At 37.7% G+C, this 24,242-nt stretch overlaps 2 protein-coding genes across 2 annotated transcripts; both read right to left on the reverse strand.

The window, feature by feature from the left end:
- Positions 1-231: 231 nt before the first annotated feature.
- On the reverse strand, positions 232-972 carry LOC112198981. The gene has a single exon (XM_024340056.1). The coding sequence runs from the start codon at positions 970-972 to the stop codon at positions 232-234; it is 741 nt and encodes a 246-aa protein (XP_024195824.1).
- Positions 973-21,216: 20,244 nt separating this feature from the next.
- LOC112200123 (CASP-like protein 2C1) lies at positions 21,217-23,609 on the reverse strand. The gene is made up of 3 exons (XM_024341135.2): positions 23,392-23,609; positions 23,146-23,290; positions 21,217-21,602 (listed from the first exon to the last, which is right to left on the reverse strand). Exons 1-3 carry the CDS (start codon positions 23,544-23,546, stop codon positions 21,345-21,347), a joined length of 558 nt encoding a protein of 185 aa, XP_024196903.1. The 5' UTR covers positions 23,547-23,609; the 3' UTR covers positions 21,217-21,344.
- Between the last annotated feature and the right edge of the window lie 633 nt (positions 23,610-24,242).

A 24,242-nucleotide genomic window follows, 5' to 3' on the forward strand; every position in this document is an offset into this window, starting at 1 on the left:
ACACTTCCCCGGTGTTCCTCTCTTCATATGTGACGTACCAATCTCTGTGCACACACATATGAAATGTGCAGGCTGTATCCAAGGTCCAATATTTATGAGCGCTGGAGCTGGTTGTGTTACTGCAAGAAGTTCTCCATCATCACTATAATTTCCAGCAACGACATTGGCTGACTTGGAGCTTTCTCCTAACATCTGCGCCTTTTTCTCCTTCCATTGTTTGCAATTCCTTTTCTAGTGGTCAAGTGAACCACATTCGAAGCAACCATTCTTCTTTTCTTTGCCTTTTCCCTTGGATTTAGACCTGCCTCTTTCTTTAAATCCACCACCTCTATTCCTGGACCTTCCTCTCTCCTTGCCTCTGACATGAAGTCCCCGTGCTTGAGAACTTTCTTCTTCTTTGTCCATTTTGACATATGATTCCAGGTTCTCACACACTTTAGAAATTGTGATAGTATATTTGAATATCATGGTGGTTTTGAAGTGCTTGAATGAAGGTGGAAGCAAATGAAGTAACATGACAGCCGTGTCTTCGTCATCCATCTTTGCTCCAACCTTCTCCAAGTTTGATATGCAATTCTGAAATTTGCATATGTGATCATTAAGATCATCCCCTTCCTCCATCTTGAGGCCAAAAAGCTGTTTCTTCAAGAGTAGCTTGCTGCTAATAGTTTTACCCCAGTAGACGCTTCCAAGCTTCTCCCATGCTTCATTTGCAGTCATATTCTCACCAATATGAAGCAGGACATTATCAGCAAGATGCAGCTCAATGGAGCTCTTTGCTTTCTTATTCTTCTTCATATAATCTGCTTCAATCATTGTTGCAGGCTTATCTCCAATTGCCTCATCAACCTCTTGCTGAACCAGAATGTTCTTCATCTTCCTCTGCCAAAGCGTGAAGTTGTCCTTGCCATTAAAGGGCTTAATGGACGGTTTCACATCTCTTGCTTCAACAATGACTTTGCTGTTCACCATCGCAAAACACCTTGAGCCTAAGCTCTGATACCACTTATTGAGTAAGCCCCCTTTAGGATCTTTGTGTTTTACTAAAGCAAAATAAGAAAATAGATGAACTGGAAACAGAAACAACACAGCAGATTTTAAAGTGGTTCAGCCAAAACTTTAGCCTACGTCCACCTTGTGATCTTTCTTGAGAGATTTACTAGCACTATGAAGAATTTAGGTGTTTACAAGTACTTAGATCCCTCAAACCCCTTAGACTAGTTCTTATCTCTCTATCACCTTGACTCTCAGTTTCCTGCACTCTCTGTTTTAATTCAAGAAAACCCACTGCAGCTCCTATTTATAGGACATAGAGGCTGCTGATACAACATGGGATTAGGATTCCTAATCCTAATAGACTAAGCCTTTCTAAGCCTATAATACAAATCCTAATAGAACTTGGAAGACTAACTTTCCTAGAACTTATAGAAAAGCTGCGTGCAAACCTCTTTCCTTTCTAGATTGGATTTGAATTCTGCATCCTAATTTCCAGATTATATCAACGAGCCAAAAAATACAACAGATAGGTACATTTCTATGCTTTACTTTGTGACGTAAAGTTTCACAGGGATAGGCATATATAATCATGGAGGAGTGTCAGTTTATGGAACCTTGGCATCTTGCATATACCAGTTGTTTGGGTCATAATGTTGTACAGAATAAAATGCAGATCAAATAGCCTATTCCGATTGAATTTGAAAATTGTCAACTTGCAGATGCAGTGAACACTATGTATAGGCATATTCATAGTATGATCATGTACTTGATTTATCAAATAATTAAATTAAGTGCTGCAGATCTGACACACACTTCAATTAGAGGTGTCACTACTTTTGAAAGAGAGTTTCATTGACTCATTTCCTAGTCGTGATCGACCATTTATGAAGGTGTGTTCCTAGCTTGACATTTTCTCTTGTTGACTATGATCAAACTTAAACTGCTTATCGTCTTAACTTGGAGAATTTGCTAGTTGTTATGTATTCTCTCTCTCTCTCTCTCTCTCTATATATATATATATATATAATTGTTTTAAATGCATGCATGTATGAACACAATACTATAGCTTTTTCGTGATTTCTAAAATTAATATTGACAAAAGAAAATAAATAAGAGACACAACCCAGTTCATATTTCTGAAATTGGGCCATAGCCTTGGCCAAGAATTGATGGTGTTCGTTTCTGTATTATTTTTTTGAACGACTCCAGTAAGATGTCACAATGAATAAAATAAGTTTTAAATTAATTCATGTAGATATTATGCCTGATACTAACCTCTGTACTCTTTACTTTTGACAGTGATTTGTAATCTTGCTTCAATGCTTATTCTGGGTGCTCTTTAAATTAAATGGTATAAAGCTGAAGGCTTATTAATATATCAATGGAGCTCTTTGCTTTCTTATTCTTCTTCGTATAATCTGCTTCAGTTATTGTTGCAGGCTTATCTCCAATTGCCTCATCAACCTCTTGTTGAACCAGAACGTTCTTCATCTTCCTCTGCCAAAGCGTGAAGTTGTCCTTGCCATTAAAGGGCTTAATGGACGGTTTCACATCTCCTGCTTTGACAATGACTTTGCTGTTCACCATCGCAAAACACCTTGAGCCTAAGCTCTGATACCACTTATTGTGTAAGCCCCCTTTAGGATCTTTGTGTTTTACTAAAGCAAAATAAAAAAATAGATGAACTGAAAACAGAAACAACACAGCAGATTTTAGAGTGGTTCAGCCAAAACTTTAGCCTACGTCCACTTCGTGATCTCTCTTGAGGATTCACTAGCACTATAAAGAATTTAGGTGTTTACAAGTACTTAGATCCCTCAAACCCCTTAGACTAGTTCTTATCTCTCTATCACCTTGACTCTCAGTTTCCTGCACTCTCTGTTTTAATTCTAGAAAACCCACTGCAGCTCCTATTTATAGGACATAGAGGCTGCTGATACAACATGGGATTAGGATTCCTAATCCTAATAGACTAAGCCTTTCTAAGCCTATAATACAAATCCTAATAGAACTTGAAAGACTAACTTTCCTAGAACTTATAGAAACGCTGCGCGCAAACCTCTTTCCTTTCTAGATTGGATTTGAATTCTGCATCCTAATTTCCAGATTATATCAACGAGCCAAAAAATACAACAGATAGGTACATTTCTATGCTTTACTTTCTGACGTAAAGTTTCACAGGGATAGGCATATATAATCATGGAGGAGTGTCAGTTTATGGAACCTTGGCATCTTGCATATACTAGTTGTTTGGGTCCTAATGTTGTACAGAATAAAATGCAGATCAAATAGCCTATTCCGATTGAATTTGAAAATTGTCAACTTGCAGATGCAGTGAACACTATGTATAGGCATATTCATAGTATGATCATGTACTTGATTTATCAAATAATCAAATTAAGTGCTGCATATCTGACACACACTTCAATTAGAGGTGTCACTACTTTTGAAAGAGAGTTTCATTGACTCATTTCCTAGTCGTGATCGACCATTTATGAAGGTGTGTTCCTTGACATTTTCTCTTGTTGACTATGATCAAACTTAAACTGCTTATCGTCTTAACTTGGAGAATTTGCTAGTTGTTATGTATTCTCTCTCTCTCTCTCTCTCTCTCTCTCTCTATATATATATATATATATATATATCTATATATATATATAATTGTTTTAAATGCATGCATGTATGAACACAATACTATAGCTTTTTCGTGATTTCTAAAATTAATATTGCCAAAAGAAAATAAATAAGAGACACAACCCAGTTCATCTTTCTGAAATTGGGCCATAGCCTTGGCCAAGAATTGATGGTGTTCGTTTCTGTATTATTTTTTTGAATGACTCCAGTAAGATGTCACAATGAATAAAATAAGTTTTAAATTAATTCATGTAGATATTATGCCCGATACTAACCTCCGCAATCTTTACTTTTGACAGTGATTTGTAATCTTGCTTCAATGCTTATTCTGGGTGCTCTTTAAATTAAATGGTATAAAGCTGAAGGCTTATTAATATATCTTCCCCCCCCCCCCCCTTATTGCGATGCAGCTTTTCGTGGACACCCAACCCTTTTCTGTACATACGGACCTTGTTCTCTCTTTCTTTAAGAAGGAATAGTACTGCCCTGCAATGAAAGGTCTGGCCTGAATTGAATTATATTTTCGCAATAAAAAGTATCTTGTACCGAAAATGTGAAATAGGGGAGTGTGTTTTTAGTCGATTATATCGGGTATTAGTCAAAGACATATGTAAGCATTGTGCTTGGTACTTGGGTACCCATGCATATCTTTTTTTAGTTCAGTTGAGACTTTGTTCTTTAGATTTGGTTGGACATGAGTTGATGCTAGTACATTGAATTGATAATGTAAGGTTTGTGAGAATGATGTATGAGAATGTAGTCAATGACATTGGAACTTCGAATTTCATATCAGCCTATTTCCATATCAATTGTGTAGATTCGATTCCAACATGTATAGGATTAGTAATTGTTGTAATGCAAACTATCACACAACACAAAAGAGCAAAAAGGCATAACACATATTGTCTGCGGAAAATTCAGACAACATTATCTAGCAACTTGTCACCTTAAAACTATTCAGACAACATTGGCATCCAGCAAAGTGTGGTATGAGGTTCATTCAAGACAACAAATGCATCAACGTTAATGTTATCTTAAATAACATTCAAACAACATTGACATCCTCAAACTTGTTATATAACGTTAATTCAGACAACAAGAAAAATAAAATGTGTTGTCTGAAATTCATCCGGTACAACACATGCATCCAAGAGCTAGTCATATTAATTGAATTTCAGACAACACCGGAATCCATAAAATTGTTATCTTAGATAAGATGTAGAAAACATAAGGTAATCGAAAGTGTAGTCTGAGGTTCATTCAAGACAACACCATTTCGAGCAAATTGATATTTGTAATGCATTTGACACAACATCTGGTAATCAAAAATGCTTGTTTGATGTCTGCTTCACATATCAGGTCTCGTACATTATTGCCGTTGAAGATATTTAGGGGACAACACTGGCTTGGAAAGATTGTTGTGCTTGGTGAATTTCACTCAACACCCCGGCAGTAAGTTGTTGTCTGAGTTCATACCTGACAACAGACTACTGTCATAAATTGAAATTTGGTGAATTTAGACAACACATATTTAGGTACAAATGTTGTGTGAATGACCAGAGAGACAATTAAAAAAAAATGTTGTCTGATGAGGGAGATCAGACGGCAGGCCAGTTTACAACATCTCCATTTTCATTCAGACAACAGGCTTTTGACTGTTGTCTGATTCACTTTGTGTAGTAGTGATTGACTTTCTCTTCATGGCTCTTTGGTCGGTGTGGACTGAAAGGAACAAAATAGTGTGGAATAATGGGAGTTTTCAACCCATGCACATGATCCAATAGTGCACTAGAATCTTGGAGGAGTTCCAAAAATATCACCAGAAAGTTGCTTGTAAAAAGAAGAGGCCATTGACAAAATGGCAGTGGCCCCCCTCGAGGTAGACTTAAGATTAATATTGATGGAGCGTTTCAAGTGGAGAGTGGTGTTGGAGGCATTGGTGTGGTGGTTAGAGATGACTTGGGCATGGGTATTGCCGCTATGGCTAAGCCTTTTTTGCATGCTCACTCGGCGATTAATATGGAGGCCAAGGCATGCCGAGTGGGTATTATTCTTGGTATTCCCCAAGGTTGGTCTGATGTAGTTATTGAGAGCGACTCTGCCCTTCTGATTGCTGTACTCAAGAGTGAGGAGGATAATTTCTTGGAGGTAAGTCGAGTTTTTGACGATTGTAAAGATTATTTATCTGCTTTTGAATATGTTGAAATTCGACATATTTTCCGTGAAACAAATGGTGTTGCACATAGGCTTGCACACCTTGCTAGCTCTTTGTTGATTGATCATGTTTGGTTAGATCAAACTCATGCGCGCTATTATTCAGGATGTTCTCTACGAGGATTATTGTGATGCTTCTATACGGCGATCGGAGTAATATTTTCTATGTTTTTAGTATCATTTCCTCTACATTTTACTTAGTTATTCTCTTAACAATATCATTTCTGACTTAGTTTTGTGTTTTTAGGTACATTTGAGCTTCAAACGCAGGAAATGAGCTAAGAAGAGCTAGAAATGATAGAAATGAAGGCAAGGAGGAAATGTGGCTTAGAAATGACAAAGAAATGGAGAAATGAAGCTTTCCCAATTCTACTAGGAGAAGGAATCCCAGTTGAAGTAGGAATTCTAATACAATTCGGAGTGAGCTCGGAAAAATGATGTTCGGAAATGAGAAATGACAGAGTCCTAATTGGACTAGGAAACTTGCTCACACTAGGAGTCCTGGTGGTGCTAGAAGATGCTGTGTCTTGAAGATGACTCAAGATAGTTCAAGAATGTTCTAGAATAAAGAAGGAATTTCGGCAATATGAAGATTAATTTTTAATTGGCCCATTTTAGGAGAGTTTGGCCCAAAGTTTGAAGCATGTGACTTGCACATGAGTCTCCAGAACCTTCCTTGACGTCTTGAGGTATTCTTGGCCCATTCTACATGCTTTTTGCAGTAATATATAAAAGAAATATTCAAGGATTTTCGGCAAAAGATATTATGGGATATTATTAGATTTTCTTGGGATTTTATGAGAGGAAATAGAGGAATAAGAATTGATTTATGACTCTACATTCAAGGAGGCCGAAATTGACTCTAAGTACATGGAAGAATTCGGCAAAGCAAGGAGGTGACTTGTTCTCTACTTCTAATGCAATTTTCTTATTGGTTGAATGATGTCACAGGAAGATTTCGACCTAGATTCTCAAGCCCTTGCCGTTCATTATATTAAGGGAGTTTGTGAAGACATTCTACACACCACAAAATTCAAAATCAAATTACACAAACACTTCCCTTTCTCTTCCAAGTTTCGGCAACATTCAAGAAATCCAAAGTTCAAGGCCGTGAAGCATCCATTCATCCATTCAAGCATCCTTGCCGTAGCTCTCATCCATTACACCACCTTTTGAAGCTTCTTGCATTCTTGAGGATCAAAAAGTGTAACCATGGAACCTCACTTATGTTTTCGGTTTTGTATGAGAATTCTATTTCGGGTTTTATGGAACTTGCGATTTTATTTTCTGTTTTGGATTGGTGATTTGCGATTACTTGTGTTGATGAAAGATTGAATTTAGTTATGTGATTTCCAAATACTATGAAGCATGAATTCGGTTTTATGTTTTCAAAAGAAAAATTGCGATTTCATTATATGCTTGCATAATTGTTAATTTCGAACTTCAATCTCATCTTTTATGTGTTAATTGATCTTTGGATGCATACTTAGGTTGATGAACATGTAATTGAATCCATATTAAGATGCTAGCGTTCTAGGCTTTAATAATTTCGGTGGAAAATCTAAAAATACTTAGGTGAATTAATAATGAGTTTTGCTTGATTAGCGTTCTAACTTGTGTTCTTGACTTGAATTGATCAAACTTTCATGATTCTTAACGCATTATGAGTGTTTTTGTTAGTGATTAGCTACCACTAGTGATTGCATGATTAATAGGGTTAACTATGGTGCGTTCATCTAGTTAATTTAATTAAAGGAAGTAAAAAGAACTTTGTATGCATTCATCTTTGTTCTTGATTAATTCTATGCTTAAACATATTTTGATTCGTGATTTAATGTTTGAAACCTTGCCAACGTGTTAGTAGTAGTTAATTACATATTGTTTTCGTTCCATTCATTTAATTTCGATTTGATTCTTGGTTTTGATGTGTCACATGTAGATAAATACTTAGTTGTTAGATAAAATAAATCTTAAATCCCCTTATTTATATTTTTCGTAAATAATGTGTGTGTGTGTGTGTGTGTGTATTCTTTCATTTGTTTTACTAACGTTTTATTTTTCAGGAATTAATTAGGCCCTAATCTCCGGTTGAGAACGATCCCTACTTATTCTTACTACATTGATAGGGTTTTAAATTGACACTCAAATTGAGCGTATCACATGGGGTTCAGGTTTTATGTCCCCCCTGTTGCAAAGTACTAATATTAATATAATAAATGGAACCGGGTGTGTGGCTGATCCTCCCAGCTAGGTTGAGTTCCAAACCCCTTTAAAATATATATATATATATATATATATATATAGATTGAAGTTATTTTAGATAACATTTTTGAAATTTGCTCCAACAATTTTACTAAATTTTTTTTCTATATTTGAATAAATTTTTTGTTTTTTGTTTTGAAAATAGCAGAGGCACCAATCTAGCTAGGTGCCTAGTTCATATTATTAATAATAGGGGAAGAGTACAATGGGGGGGGGGGGGGGGGGGGGGGGGGGGGGGGGGGGAGAGAGACATATTGCCTGAACCCCTAGAACCATTACACATATCCTCATAGAGAACGCCCCGAATAATAACAGGCATCTCTTCTACGCTACCCCATTACACATATATTTTTGTTTTTTAATCTAAAGAAATTTCATTTCAATAAACTGCAATTATAAACTGACCACAACACCCACTGAGAGATTACAACCAACAATAGACATCAATAAATTAAAACTAAATATCGTCACTCGAAAGAGGATAGAGTGACATATCATTAGATCTAATGATGAGGACATCATTGAGCAACTAACTAAGCTAGATTGACAAAAATAATCAGCAGTATCTGAGATAATGACCACAGTAGAGACTATTGAGCCGGTGATCCCAAGGTCTCCTGATCACATCAACGCAAGCAGGTAATGAAACACACAATCTTAAAAGTAGAAAACTGGGTTTTATTGACAATAAACCAGCTACCCAAATCACGACACCCACCAAAATCCATGATGATAACCTTAACTTGAAAGAGTATGAACTTATTTGAGATCTGACATTGATAAAAAAACTAAAGATAACTTAAAACCTCACACAAACAATAATTAAGTATAAACTGAAAAGACGCCTTTATCTTATTATACTCTATTTGATTCGTACAAGCTACCGATCGATAACAATTTCTAGATTCAACTACCCCAGGCCACGTCGATCTATACCATACAATTCATGATCTGCACTTGTTGATCCACCGATCACCACAGGTTCTTCAAACTGCTTTATACAAATCGTGAACTGCACTTGCAAATCCACCAATTTCTATAGTTTCCTGTCCGACATCTCACTCTCTATCTACAAATCACCTCCGACAGCAAACAACATCAAATTGATACCACATCTCATAGGGATAGTCCGTCTGATAATGCAAATAAGTGTCGCCGAATGAAAAGAATGAGGGATGAGGCTAGACTTGTTTTTTTCTTTTCCTTTTCTCTCTAGTTGCTAGGATTTTCAGCATCTTATACAAATTATAAATTTTTATTTTTGATCGATTAGTCAAATATAAATGATCAAATGTCTTTAGTCATTAATTGCATTTACAACATAAAAAGAAATAATTGATTGCATTTACATCATATTGGCTTCTCATTACCTATTCTATTGTATTATATAAGAGAAATGCTAGTAACTTTCTCATCTATTTTTTTCTTTTTATATTAGTTACTTATTTATTGCCACGTGTCCTCCTATTTCACTCAAAATTATGATATCAGTATTGTCAAAGCTAACTTTCATTTTATTTTTCCAAATACAGCCCTAATTGTTGCTTATGAACAACTTTATTGTCCCCCCCCCTTCTCTCTCTCTCTCTCTGTTCCACGACACTGACTTTCTACCAACTTCACCTCCACCTCTGCCTACGTCTCTTTATTGTCGTTTGAAATGGAGATTGGGTCAAATCTGTTCAGATCATTCTCGGAATAACAGTAGAATATTTACAGGCACTGGTTTAAATTTGTTGATTCGAGTATGTATCTATCTTCTCTCCTTTAATTCAATTTCTAATTTGACGCCATCTTAGATTGAATTCATTTTGGAATGTCTTTGGCTTTGTCAAAGCCTTATGGCCTCAAAGCGCTAAAATGAGTCACTTGTGATTGCCACAAGAACTTCCATAAAAAAGATGTGGACGGTAAGACGATGCTATTTAGGCCTGGGTCTAGATCAAGAACAATAACTTTGATCCCTCTTTAGCTCTCCACCCCTACCGCTGCCTAGAGGTGGCAAATGGGCTTGTTTGGCCCGGCACAGCCCATTTAAAGCAGGCATATTCGTGCTTCGTGTAGTGCTCTGACTAGCCCATTTATTATCTAGCTCGGGCTCTTGTCGGGCAAATAAACGGGCCGTGCACAGGCCATCTCAAAATTAGGCACAATTTAAAATTTTTAATTTGAGTATATTTATTTGTAATTGAAAATTAATTTTATTTAACTACTTAAAAAAATAAAAAGAAGCAAATGCTTACTCTAATTCTATAGAATGGGCAAATGCTTTGGGAAATATTACATCTTGCTTTTGGAAAAAAATTTGGCATTCTAAGATCCCAAATACAGCTCAGGTGAACACTTGGAAAATATGTCAGAATATTTATACTTCCCACAAAGGACCGACTAGCATCTAAACAAGTTCAGATTGAATCTCAAAGTTGTGTGCTATGTGATGACAATGATGAAACAATACTACATTTGTGTAGAGACTGTGCTTATTCTAGGGAAATCATTTGTTCTAATTTAATTCCAAGGCAAACTTGCTTTACCTCAGCAACAGAAGATATGACTGCTTTGGCTTGGCTTAACTATTGCTCTACAAGGTTAGATGCTACTCATTTCTCACTCTTAATTTTCTTGCTTTGGAGCTAGTGTGTGGAGGGAGAGAAATTATAGAGTTTGGGTGAGAATGATTGTGATGTGGTATTAATGGCCACTTCTAGACTTAAGGATTATACTTTCCATAACCAAAAGAAGATGGAAGGTGCAAGGCAGAGTGGGAGAGTGACAAAATGGAGTTGTCCTTTGAGTGGATGTGTAAAAATAAATGTGGATAGTGCATACAACTCGCAGACCAAAACAGGGGGCACCGGTTTGATGCTCAGGGATGCTTCTGGACATTTGATAACTGGAATCGGTATACTACTTGTTGGTTTGTTGTCAGTAGAGCATGCTGAGCTGCTTGCTTGTAAATGTGCAGTGGAGTTTATCATGGAGCAAGTTGTTCAACCTGTGATTTTGGAAACGGATTTATTGGTTGTGCAACAACAATTAACCACTAAAGGGGACTCCAACTCTTCTTTGTCGGGACGTGTTTATGAGGATTTAATGGTGCAATTGGCTGACTTGCCAACTGTACGCATTACCCATGTCAATAGAAAAGGCAACATGGCAGCACATCTGGTGGCTGCTCAACCTAGTATTTTAGGATAATCTTTGGCTTTCAATTTTGTCCCTTCTTTTCTTACTGCTGTAATAGCAGCTGAACTTCGTAGTTCTTAATTTTGCATTACTTCAATAAAATATTGACCTCATTATTCACCTAAAAAAAAAGTAAAAGAAAAAAAGCTCAGACAGTTTTTCAAATCTTAGTTTTTTAAGATTAGTTTTCTTATAGTTTTTATATTCTACTATAAGAAAGAAAGAAAGGAAACTCAAAACTCAAAAGATTTAGTATTATATATAGGGAGGGAGAATTCCACAAATGGTCACTCAACTATGACTCATTCGACCCTTTGTTCATTGAAGTTTCAAATATATCACTTTGGTCACTCAGCTATTACACTATCAATCACTTAAGTCACCCAAAGAGTATTTTTTATAATTTTTTTTAATGAAAAAAATTAACAAAGTGACTTAAGTGATTGACAATGTAATAGTTGAGTGACCAAAGTGATATATTTGAAACTTCAGTGACCAAAGTGTCGAATGAGTCATAGTTGAGTGACCATTTGTGAAATTTTCCCTCTTATATATATATATATATATATTTTTTTTTTTTTGGAAAGCTGGTGAAGCTGCCCGCTAGGAAGGAGTAGAGTCACCCCGACCTATATTTATATTATTAATAGGAGAATACAATGAAGGGGACATAGAGCCTAAACCTCTTGTAAAATTAAGAGCAAGGTGCGCAAGTCTATTTGCAACACCATTTGCTTCCCAAAAGATATGCCTGATCAAAATAAAATGAAAGTCTTGTAGGTAATAGTGACAATCATTTAGAATTGAACTAACCTCAGACAAATCCATATTCGCAGTAGCCATAGCATGTAAGAGGACCACACAGTCTCCTTCAATTTCCACATAAGTCCAACCTCGATCAATAGCAATGAGCAGACCAGCACGCAGCTCCTCAACCTCCATATATAGTGCAAAATTTGCAAAGGGCATATGACGAGCTAGGGCAGCAGCATAATTCCCAAACTCATCCCTGGCTACCACTCGAATACCTCCATTTCCATAAGGGAAATTTTAAGAACGGTACATGAACTTAAGGCCACTCCTAATTAAGGTGGTCAACTTTTATATAACTCAACATAAGTACATGGACTATGAAACCCGACACACTTTGTGTACATGCCATTATCTCCTCTATTACGGAGGGTGCCACCTGTCATATTTACAAGGGCAATTTGGTCTCTTCAAGTTTGATTGAAAAAAAAAAAAAAAAACTGGTATGTGTGTAGCAATTGCTATGGACATTACACCCAATTCTCTCTCTCCTCACCATCTTCCTTCAGTACATCCCAGCACGAAATCAAGAATTGGGGTGGCTTTGGGTTTGACGGTGGCGGTGGCTTCGGGTTTGGTGGTGGAGGTGGCTTCCGACTCAGCCTCACAAGCTTTCCCGCAAAACCAAATCAAACCTAACTGTGACTTTTGTTATCGATGGCCTCAATTGAAGACCGCAACCGCCAGTCTTAGTCAAAACCCGTCGAGCACGGCGTCGGAGCACCAAAAACGTGAGATTTGCCCCAATTTCAGATTCATATCCAAACCGAACTCGTCACCGATCTCGTCCACTCCACACTCCAAACTCACCCTAACAAGTAACAACCACCATCTCTTACCAATTTTTGTTGTCGAACCAATGGGAAACAGAAACTCCACACTTCTCCACTCCAATATCAAACTGCCGAAATATACCCTCAACCAATCCTGCCGTTATTTTTGAACCGCAACAACTCCATATACCCTTCAATCCACATAAACCATTCCAACAATCTCACTCATTTAGTCACTCAAATCCAATACACAACACCGACATCAACCCTCAACCCATATTTTCTAATCAAAATACCAAACCATCACTAACCAATTAGACTAAAAATACAATCCCAATTGGCCTTTGAGCCTAGAAAAGAAATTTCTCCGGCGTCCCTGTAGAATATTTGCATAGCCGGCCTCACTGGTGCATATCCTCCGCCTTCAATTGATGCCGGTGACGTGCCTTGAAACCTACTGGAACCTAGCCATGCATTGTCGTCACGGACACCATATCGCTACGACACCCAACTCGTCTCGATCTCGTTAGGAGGTAGATGGGTTTTTGGTTCGATCCAATTTTGAAGATGGGTTTTGGTTTGTGTTGGCATCAGAAAGAGAGAGAGAGAGAGAGAGAGAGGATATGGGTTTTGGTTTGTGTTGGCATCAGAAAGAAAGAGACAGAGAGAGGATATGAGTTTTGGTTTGTGTTGGCATTAGAGAGAGAGAGAGAGGATATGAGTTTTGGTTTCCGTTGGCATCACAGAGAGAGAGAGAGAGAGGGAGAGACGAAAGTACTAAATTACCCCTTGAAAAATAAATAATGGCATGAGGGTTAACGGAGGAGATAACGACATGCACACAAAGTGTGTCGGGTTTCATAGTCCATGTACTTATGTTGAGTTATATAAAAGTTGGCCACCTTAATTCGGAGTGGCCTTAAGTTCATGTTCCGTTCTTAAAAATTTCCCTTTCCATAATCCACCATAAATGCCCCATCTATAGTGATTTTAAGCCTCCCACTTGAGGGGTAGAATCACTTAGCCTTGAGTTTGCAACTCTTTTTGACATTGATCAGATGGACCATCTTGTAGTCATCCAGGAGCTTAAGAGCCCATACAGACATGTGAATGGGATTACAGTCACCTTCTCGCCACAAAATATTGTTTCTTTCACACTAAGTAGCCCACAGAGATATGAAAAAAATCTCCAGCAGTTGAGAAGTGAGGGAATCCATGATCAAGAACACCCAATCGACAATAGTAGAAGCCAAAAATGTCAAAGGCTTGAGGTGTAGAGGGATATGTGCCCAAAAACATCTCATAACTGTGCATTCACGAAATAAGTGCATACTAGTTTCATTACCATCATGACAGAATACACACCTCGTATTAGGGATAGAGATGCACTTACATAAGGCTGCCCTAGTAGGAAGGACATCTTTACATAGTGCCCAGACGAAGCTCCAGACCTTAGGTGGTACCCTGATCCTCCAGACCTTGTTCCAGAAGCTTCAAGCCAGCTTGGTTGAAATACCTAATGGCCAGGCATAGACCGAGAGCTGCGCAACCTACCTTTCAAGATGATACCCACTTTTTATGCTGTAGGAGCCATGTCTATCAAAGTGCCACAACAGCCTATCATTCAACCGTCTTACGCTCAGTAGGATACGAGAAATGGTGTTAACCTCCTCCACCGTGAAAAGCTCCTATAAAAGAACCATATTCCATTCCATTGTCTCTGTATCAATTAAATCACTAACTCTCCAGTCCTCTGTGCCCTCCTTTGGCAATGAATATGGTCTGAAATGAGGAGGAAGGGGGAGCCAAGGATCCTTCCAAATCGCTATGCTATAGCGACCACCAACTTGAAACTGAATTTTTCCTTGAACAAGACTTCACATCCAGCTAGAATACTTCTCCATGCATAAGATGCAATTAGCCTTCACAAATCTGTGGAGGGAAAGTACTTAGCCTTCAGAAGCTTCAACATAATAGAATCGGGCCTCTGCAATATTCTCCAACCTTGTTTGGCGAGTACAGCTCAATTAAAAGTGAATCATTATCATATTTTTTTTATTGAAATTCTATAATTGTATTATTGTGAGATTAATCTTCTTTAATAAACATATATTTAATATTTAGAAAAAAATACTTATGTTTTTTTTTTCTTTTTTTTGAATCAAATCACAACGATTTTCATTAACTCAAGTCAAAATGGCAATGCTACATACCTTTCCATTGCTCAATACGGTGACTAGAAAAAAATGGCACATAAAAGGCACAACTCATTCAAACATCCAATGCTCACTTATTAATGTGATCCTATAACTATGAAGAACACACAGTAGATAAGCTAAGTCAACAGAAAAAATAAACTTAAATTTTCTCCTTGCCCTTCACACTAGGGCTAGGAGGTTTTATAAGATAGGCAAAACAAAGTTCCTGGGAAGTGCCATAGACTAAAGTTTTTTGGAATAACTCATGACGAAGAATTTTTACCTTTTTAGGGCAGGAATAATGGGAAGTTGGTCTGCCTCTCTTTTTACCATCATCCAGAGACACTAGTTTAGTTTCAGAGCCCACGACCCTAGTAACTTGCACTTCCGACCTAGTTTGCTCAATGGGTACAATGGCCAGCGTGTCATCTAAGCTGCCATTGCTACCTTTCCCGCATATCACCAGTGGCTTGCGTCCACTACTATGTTCCTTGCCAAACAGACTTCTTCCCACTGGAGGCAGAATAGGAGTTTGAAGGCTCTGAAACTTAAAAGTTCCATTAACAAATTGGTTTGCAGTGAAGCTGATGGATGGACTGGTAATCTCCAATCTCTTCTCTCCTGATTTGTGCATCAGGGTTGGTTCAGTTATATTCCCAGAGCTAAGACACACTACACCAATTTCGGAATCAGACAACACATATCAGACGACATCAAACATTTTAACTGTCGTATGAAATAATCAGACGACAGCAAGAAATATTTTGTCATCTAAGTTTTCGAATCCAACAACAGTTTTTTGTTAGCTCCTGTGCAATAGCATTTCAGATAATGGTTGAATTTTTTAATGTTGTCTGAATGAATTAATTCAGACAACAGTTATTATGTGATGTTGTCCAAGGTTCATTTATACAATGGTTGATTTTTGCTGTTGTCTGATTATTTTCAATCACACAACTGTTATTAGGTGTCTGTTGTCTGATATATTTTAAGTCAATGCTTGCTGAAAGATGTTGTGTGATTGTTTTGATTCACACAATAGTTTTTAGTTTTCTGTTGTGCCACTCTTTTTCAGACAATGCACTTGAGTTTATGTTGTGTGAGTTTTAGGGTTCAATATATATGTTGGCGCCCAATAATTGGCTTTTAACACTTTATTAAATTTTCAAATTTTACTTCCCTCCGTTCGACCAAATTTTGGTGAAATGTTTGAGCAGTATATAAGGGAAATGTAAACCTAGCCTTTCCTCCTTTGCTCCTTCTTCCTCGCTCGGGCTACAGACCTCTCTCTCTCTTTCTCTCTCTCCCCTTTCCTCTCATCTTCTCTCTGTCACGCCGGAAAGCTCGACTTCCATATGTTGTCTTTTGACACCGCCACCACCAAAAGATAGCCTAGGCAACGGAGAACAAAACCCAGCCACCCCTCTGTTGATCGAGATGACCAGACCACGAATTCTAATTTCCCTCTCGCAAATTCATATACCTCTATATCTCCCTTTCTCTTCTTCTTTTTATCCTCGCCCAAATTGCCAGTCATCTGCCTGCTAAAAGATGTTGTGTGATTGTTTTGATTCACACAATAGTTTTTAGTTTTCTGTTGTGCCACTCTTTTTCAGAAAATGCACTTGAGTTTATGTTGTGTGAGTTTTAGGGTTCAATATATATGTTGGCGCCCAATAATTGGCTTTTAACACTTTATTAAATTTTCAAATTTCACTTCCCTCCGTCCGACCAAATTTTGGTGAAATGTTTGAGCAGTATATAAGGGAAATGTAAACCTAGCCTTTCCTCCTTTGCTCCTTCTTCCTTGCTCGGGCCGCAGACCTCTCTCTCTCCCTCTCTCTCTCTCTCCCCTTTCCTCTCATCTTCTCTCTGTCACGCTGGAAAGCTCGACTTCCGTATGTCATCTTTTGACACCGCCACCACCAAAAGATAACCTAGGCAACGGAGAACAAAACCCAGCCATCCCTTCGTCGATCGAGATGACCAGACCACGAATTCTAATTTCCCTCTCACGAATTCATATACCTCTATATCTCTCTTTCTCTTCTTCTCTTTATCCTCGCCCAAATTGCCAGTCATCTGCCTCTTATCTCTCTCTCTTATACTGAACAAGATTAGATCTAAGCATCAGGTGTTCGAGAGGGCGGCCGCACAAGGAAGGGGGAAGGGCCTATCATCGTAAACCTCTCTCAGATCTAATCTCTCTAGCTGATATGGACCGCCTCTGGCTCTCCCAACGCTACCATAACCACTCTGACATTTACGATGACAGCCGCCGTGCCAGCCCAACAATTTGTCCCTCAAAAAGACCCGGCCCCCTCAGCCAGGCAAGAAGCAGTTCATCATCGAACCCTTTCAAAGGTTTGGCCTCAATCCTGAAGCTCGCGTTTGTCACGGTAATTACAATCTACCACTCTCCCTTCCCCAATTTGGCCTTGATTTTATGAATTTGTTTGTAAATTTGAGTTTGGGTTGATCTTAATTGCAATTGGGTTGAATGGAGTAGCAGACAAGTATATTGACGAGCCCTTGGATTGCCGTCATCGCAGCCGTTCCTGTCAGTCTCTGTTACTATTTCTGTGTAATTGGGCAATGGCGTGCAGGCCTACTTCTCCTACCGAGTAACCACCAAGGTAGTTTTACTTGATTTTGTCATTTTATTTTGTTGTTAATTGTAGATTTTATTGGATTTTGGTTAGGGTTTATGGCTCGATTTGGTTATGTTGATTGCTTAGTTGACAATAGATACTTGGCTGATTGTTAGCTTAGATTATGAAGTTTCATTGTTTCAGTTTATTCTTGGGTTTTGTCTGAGTCAAATGATTGAAGCATGAGGCTAGTTGCATGACGAAAGCTAATATGAATGTAATTGTTTACTGCAAATAGAAACGGTGAAGGCTCCAGAAACAATGGCGGGCACTAATTCTACTCCTGCTTTTCCCTAGCTCATGGCATGCTTTTGACTTTGTCCCCCCCCCCCCCAATGGTTATTCTTTAGGCATTGCATTGAACACTGGTTGTAGTTGAACAAGCTATGATTGAATTGAATTGTTAGCTATAACTTGAAGTATGTAGGACTGTTAGCAAATGGGTAGCAAGACTGAAGAACTAAAGGCTGCTCCTAGTGAACCTTTCTCTTTTGATAAATTCTTATCAGGAGTGCTCCTAGTATGCTCTTGACTTTGGTTTTAGGAGGTTTATGAGGAAGCCATTCTTTGTTAGTGCATGATGCATTGCATAATAATTGTTGTGTAGATACCTTCTCTGACCAAACTAGATATTGTTGATGAGATCATTGATTAATTTCATTGCATTCGTAAATTCATTTGTACATTAAACCAAAGATGCATTTTTGTTGTTATGACTTTCTGTTCATATATTTGTTATTATTCAATAGTCTTATTGGGTTCTGACATCAGCACCTTTTTTTTTTCTTTCTTGTAATTATCAATGTAGATATCAAGGCAAAAGCACCTGTTGGCTGCTCCCACTCGCACTTGTGCTACTCCCTCTTTTTTTCCTAGTTTTGATACTGGTATGCTTCTGATTTTTTTAAGGCTTTGCTCGGGCTCTGTGTTTATGTTTTTGTTAAGGGATATAGTATGACACATCATTTACGAAACTACTGAAACTAAAACAAATTTGTGTGTGTGGTTTCTATTTTTTATCCTAGTTTCATTGACTTTTATATATTGGTTCAGGCACATAATTTAGCTGTCTCAATTTCCTGTTAAGATTATATGTCATCTATAACCTGCAATTTATTATGTGCAGGATTTTTGGATGTGAGAACTCTAGCTGGAGAACAAGAGAATTGGTACATCAAATTGTATTTGCTGCATTTGTACGCTTAGAACTGTTATAAACTAGTGCATATTTGCAACTATTACATCTCTTCTACATGATAACAGTTGGCAAGAGGTGGAAATTGATTATGATCTACATTTGTAACTTGTTTTGACAGTTCATTAATTGCATCTACTTTTCTTTCCTTGTAGTGATTTTGCTTACAACTATCTTAGTGGTACAATACTAAAGGAATGGGCTTCAAGCTTGCAGTGATTTTGCTTACAACTATCTTGGGAGATCAAGCAAATTGTATTCTTTTTTATTATCATGTAAAGCTCATGAAACTTGAAAGCTTGTTAAGCTAATGAAATAGATATAGGCACTTGGGCAATCTTAATTCCTATGTAAATGTTAGGATGAATACTGCTGATGGAATGAAATGGTTTTTGGAATTAAGGATATGTTGTTCAATTGTGCAGAATGTATATCTTCTTTTCTATCTCAGACAATTCAATACCAATCGCAAACCATTGTCTAACAAAGGAACATAAAGAAAAAAGAAAGAAAAAACTGTTGTCTGAAGCAATGACACACAATAGCTTTAATAGTTTTCCTGTTGTCTTGTTCAAAGTCAGTCAATAGTATTCAATTACATTGCTGATCTACAAGCTTCATTCAGACAAAAGTTTTTGTACAAATCAATGTTCTCTAAATATTCATTACATGTCAACATTCTTCCAGGGTCTGCCATCTGAAATTACTTTGCACAAGAGTTCCGGTACCAATTGCTATTGTTCTTCGTGGTATTCAGACAACAGACAGTGTAGTAGCTGCTGTTGTAGTAAACTTTGTCAGACGACAGTTTTGTGGTATTGTCTGATTCATGTATCAGACGGCATTGAGATAGACAACAGCAGCGCCTATTATTAGACGACAGTGAAAAACACTGTCGTCTGATTGAAAAATTGGTGTAGTGACATATGCCTTCCTCATGGTAAATCGATCATATTGCAAAGGTTACACTTCCCCACAAGGTTTTCAACAAGAAGTCGATTTCAGCTTCCACCCTAGGCACCAATTTTAGGGTTTTTGAAAAAAGGAAAAAAAAAAAAAAAAAAGAACAAGTTTCGATATTTCATGTGAAATCCTAACTCTCACCTTGCCTCGATTTGTAAACAGCTTGTCATCATATTCGATATATCTCCAGCAATAGAAGCGATATTAGGGAAGTTTTTGGGTACCTCAAACAATGAAGGGATGTTGGAGCTGTAGACCCAGAAGAAGAGTGAATCTAGGACAAGAGATTGCAATGGAACCACTCCGTCATATTTTTGGAGCACGATGGAGGCTTGGTTGAAACGCCAAGGTCCTCCATGTATGACATTGTTGCGATGCCGTAGCAGATCAAAAGCAAGAATGAAGTGATTGTGTGCTCATTCCTGAATCTTGAAGCCACAATATAAGGCCCAAACACGCTTGAAAAAGAGCCAAAGATCGTTCAGAGTTGCAGGCTGAGGTGCAAGGGGTCGCGCCACCAGGTACGACTACGTTGCACGTTGCTGTGCTCTTCCAATTTTGTGCAAGATGTCAATGACGTTGGATTCGGCTAAGGCCAAGGAAGCAATGACATCATCAATCAATGACATGGTAAGGTTCTTGGAAACGGGATCGACAAATGTTAAAACAAAAATATAATGATTTATTTCACTACTTTGTTAACATTAATGGAATTGCATTGGACAAATTGTCAAGAAATGTTGACCAGAGAGGTCTAATGTTCAAATCTCATTATGTAAATTTTTTATATTTTAGAAGTAAATGGAATTTTATGTTTGTAATGGGCCGACCTGTGATATATCGTGCTCAGGCCCTACTGAGCCTATAACAAACTCGGGCCGGGCCAACTCATGGGCTAATATACCTTGGGCTAGCTAGGCATGGCTAATATACCTTGGGCCAGCTGGACGTTGTCCACCTTTAATAATTCTTGGGCTCTGCCGGGCTAATTTTAAACTTACCGGAGTCTGGACTAGCGGCCCGTTTGTCACCTCTACCGCTACTAGAAATTCTTGAATTTTCAAACAAATGAGCGTGGCTTTCAGAGGCAGCAGTGGGAGAGGAGGTGTAGGAACTAAGTCTTCAAGCTAGGATTTGAACATTTTCGACAATGTGAGAGAAATACCACAAATCAATTTGCATAAGTATTTAACAAACAGTCCCATTCCATCAGGCCTTAGTGCATAAGTTCATTATAAGTTCTAATAATTGTACATTAATTAGTTTGTATATTTTTCCTTTATCCAGACACCCTTAAATTTGTGAAGAAATGGTAAGATTAAATTCCAAAAACATTCAAGCACAGAAAATTCTAATACTCGTATAATTAATTAATTATACAAAATATATATGTAGTTCAACCTGCTGATAGGATAAAATTATTTCTTTCATAACAGAAATTATATGCATACAGATATTGGTCTCACCCTGATATGCTCTTTAAGAGAAACAGTTTCTTCGGTGAGTAAAGCCTAAACAGATTAAAGGCAGTGATGAAGGATATGAAAATCAAGAGAAGGCATGCTAGGTATCCACATGACAAGGCTCCACCCATTTGAAGGCAGAATCTGGAGTATTTGTTGCACAACTTCATCCACTGAAATTCTGATATGCCTGTTAATGCTATCACTGAAGCCTGAAACGCAGCTGAGTTTGCCCCAAACGCCACATATACTGCTATCTGTGGTCGAATTCATAATTTCAATTCATCTGTATAATCATATGCTTCTAATAATTAAACTAACACAAGTTTCTTCATCAAGAAAAGAAACTACATGTCTTGAATCTAGCGATCTATGCATAACTGCTCAGACCAAAACAGCATGTAACCACTAACCAGCTACTCCCCTGCAGGTTGCCTAGTATTCATGCATTTCAATTTGTAGGTTAAAATCCTGATCGTATGTAGAAACTGGATAATCTGTTTTCTTGGGATTGATTTTTAATTTGATAATTGCTTTAGAGCTTGGTCTAGAGTTAATCTACAGTTATAAATAAAACAAAACTTATTTAGAGAAACCTCGCACGTCTAATATCAAAACATCAGGGAAGAGTTCGAATTATCAATATATTATTGAGTTCTTAAGGTAAGCAAGGGAGGTTGGGAAATTGAGTTACAATTAAACTAAAATATTCTAGAGTACTTGTTATTACTCAACGAGTATAAAGACCATATTCTGAGGTTGATCTTGTAAAGTAATGATCTTTTAGTCATCAAAGGGCTAAAAAATGTAGAGACATATCTACCTAAGATTTAAGATTAACGATTGATTTCTAAACCTGAATAAATCTAATCTATACCATTAATGATAAATGTAATGATTAATAACTATGAACTCTTAGCCACCAAATGACTTGAAAGTATTTTTGTCCTATAAACAATTACGTAATCAAGTAGTTTCAATTTTTCTTTTTCGGACCTTCGTCAGAAAGTTTACAAAAGATGATGGGATAGAAAACTTCCCCATTCAAGAATTAGAAATGCATTTTTTTAGTGTTTAGAAACACACCCTCAATTTTAATAGTTTTTAACGGTAGAATTAACGACAGTTGGTTAAGTGAAAGACGGATGTAAAAGTGAGTGTGTTAAGTGATATTGTTGAAAATACAGTGAGTTAAGTGTCGAATGTGTCATAACTCAGTGACCATTTGTGATTTTGGTCGCAACCAAGCTACCAATTTCATAGAAGAAAAAGGGTCAGGGTAAAGATTTGGTATACCATGAACTTTAGAAAATAAAAAATAGATCAAAAGTGAAAAATTCATAACACTTTTTTGACGATATCTTTTTACTTTATTTTTAGTAATTAACTTTTTTATTAGAAATTTGATAGCTGAGCATAAGGATTCTGTAAGTCGCACATTTGTAAAAAACTTTCTCGATGTTAAAAATGTTACCAATGAGACGAAAACTTCACGCGTGGATGACTTTCTTTATACATGTGGTATGAGAGCTTTTGATAAGATGAATGATCATTAAGGATAAGATGAACATTTTCTTTTTAAGAAGTGTCGATTAATTTTGAAAAAATGAATATTTTACTATTCCCCAAAAAGTCGGTTATCATTTTTAGTTATCTCCGTTTGAAGTAATACACGGAGAATTATCAGGTGCGATTAACCGGAATTGTCAACCCTTCCGGTAACTGTATGAAGAAGCCCTCAGTGGTATTATGGCTAAGAGTAAACAGAGTAGGAGCCAGGGAAGTGACGAAGTGTAATACCTGATCGAGCAATAGAGAAAGCCAAGCTAGGTATAGGCTGGACCCTTGTGGATTTTGTTTGACTAAACCAGCTGACATTGAACACTTGCCAAACAGTCGAACCAGATTGTATCCAGCAACCACAGCATCAACATAAACTAGAACCCTATATGTATTTACCAACAAACCAAATTCACTTTCATGGTGGAGAGAGAGAGAGAGGGAGAGAGAGAGAGAGAGAGAGAGAGAGAGAGAGAGAGTTCTTACAGGAGGGCATTGACCTCGTCGAAAGAAGCTTTTCTGTAAGCGAAGAAGACAAATTTGGTCTGGTGATCAAGTCCTACTAGTAACGCAGTGAGGACCAAGAGGATAACTGAAGAGAGCCTCAGGAAGGCTTCTGTGTTCTCCATGTGATACTTCATTTTCTCAAAGTAATGGTTCTGAACTACTCATATCTAATCCATTGTTCTAAACTTCTAATTAAAGTGCGCTAGCTTCATGGCTCCATTTATTAAGTGCTGGGATGCATGCCAACTTGCGGACAGCCTTAATTGGTGACGAAAATGTCCACGTTGTGCAGAGTTTATTGTTGAGTCCCACATATTAATTAAATGAAACACCGATTCATCACTGATGTATTTCTATACTCATTTTTTTTTTTTTTAATAAAAGGGTGGTGCGGCTGCCCTCAAGTCTTGATTAATGAAACTATCGAATATAAAGGGGAGGGACATTGAGCCTAAACCCCTGATTACAATCGGCACCTAGAGAACATCCTGACATAATATCATGACTCTCTACTAAACAATTGTATTCAATTACGCACCAATTAGCAAAGAGCGCTCTACAGGCGACTCTATTTGCTTTACAGCGGTGACACAACGGAAAGATAACTCGATCTGAAACTCGATTACAGCATAGCACAGATGCTGCCGATAGAGAACAAGTAGATCACGTCCCCCACCAACACCGCCCCAATCCTCGAGGCCATGACCTAGAGAGCGAAACCCGCACTGAAACAGCCACCGCCGCCCTCTGCTGCTTGATCGGACACCAAGCCACCAATCTCCACCAGATTTGCAGCGAGATCCGAGTGGAACCATCCACAAACCCATGAT

The sequence above is a fragment of the Rosa chinensis genome, chromosome 4, assembly GCF_002994745.2.
Source record: "Rosa chinensis cultivar Old Blush chromosome 4, RchiOBHm-V2, whole genome shotgun sequence".
Classification (NCBI taxonomy): domain Eukaryota; kingdom Viridiplantae; phylum Streptophyta; class Magnoliopsida; order Rosales; family Rosaceae; genus Rosa; species Rosa chinensis.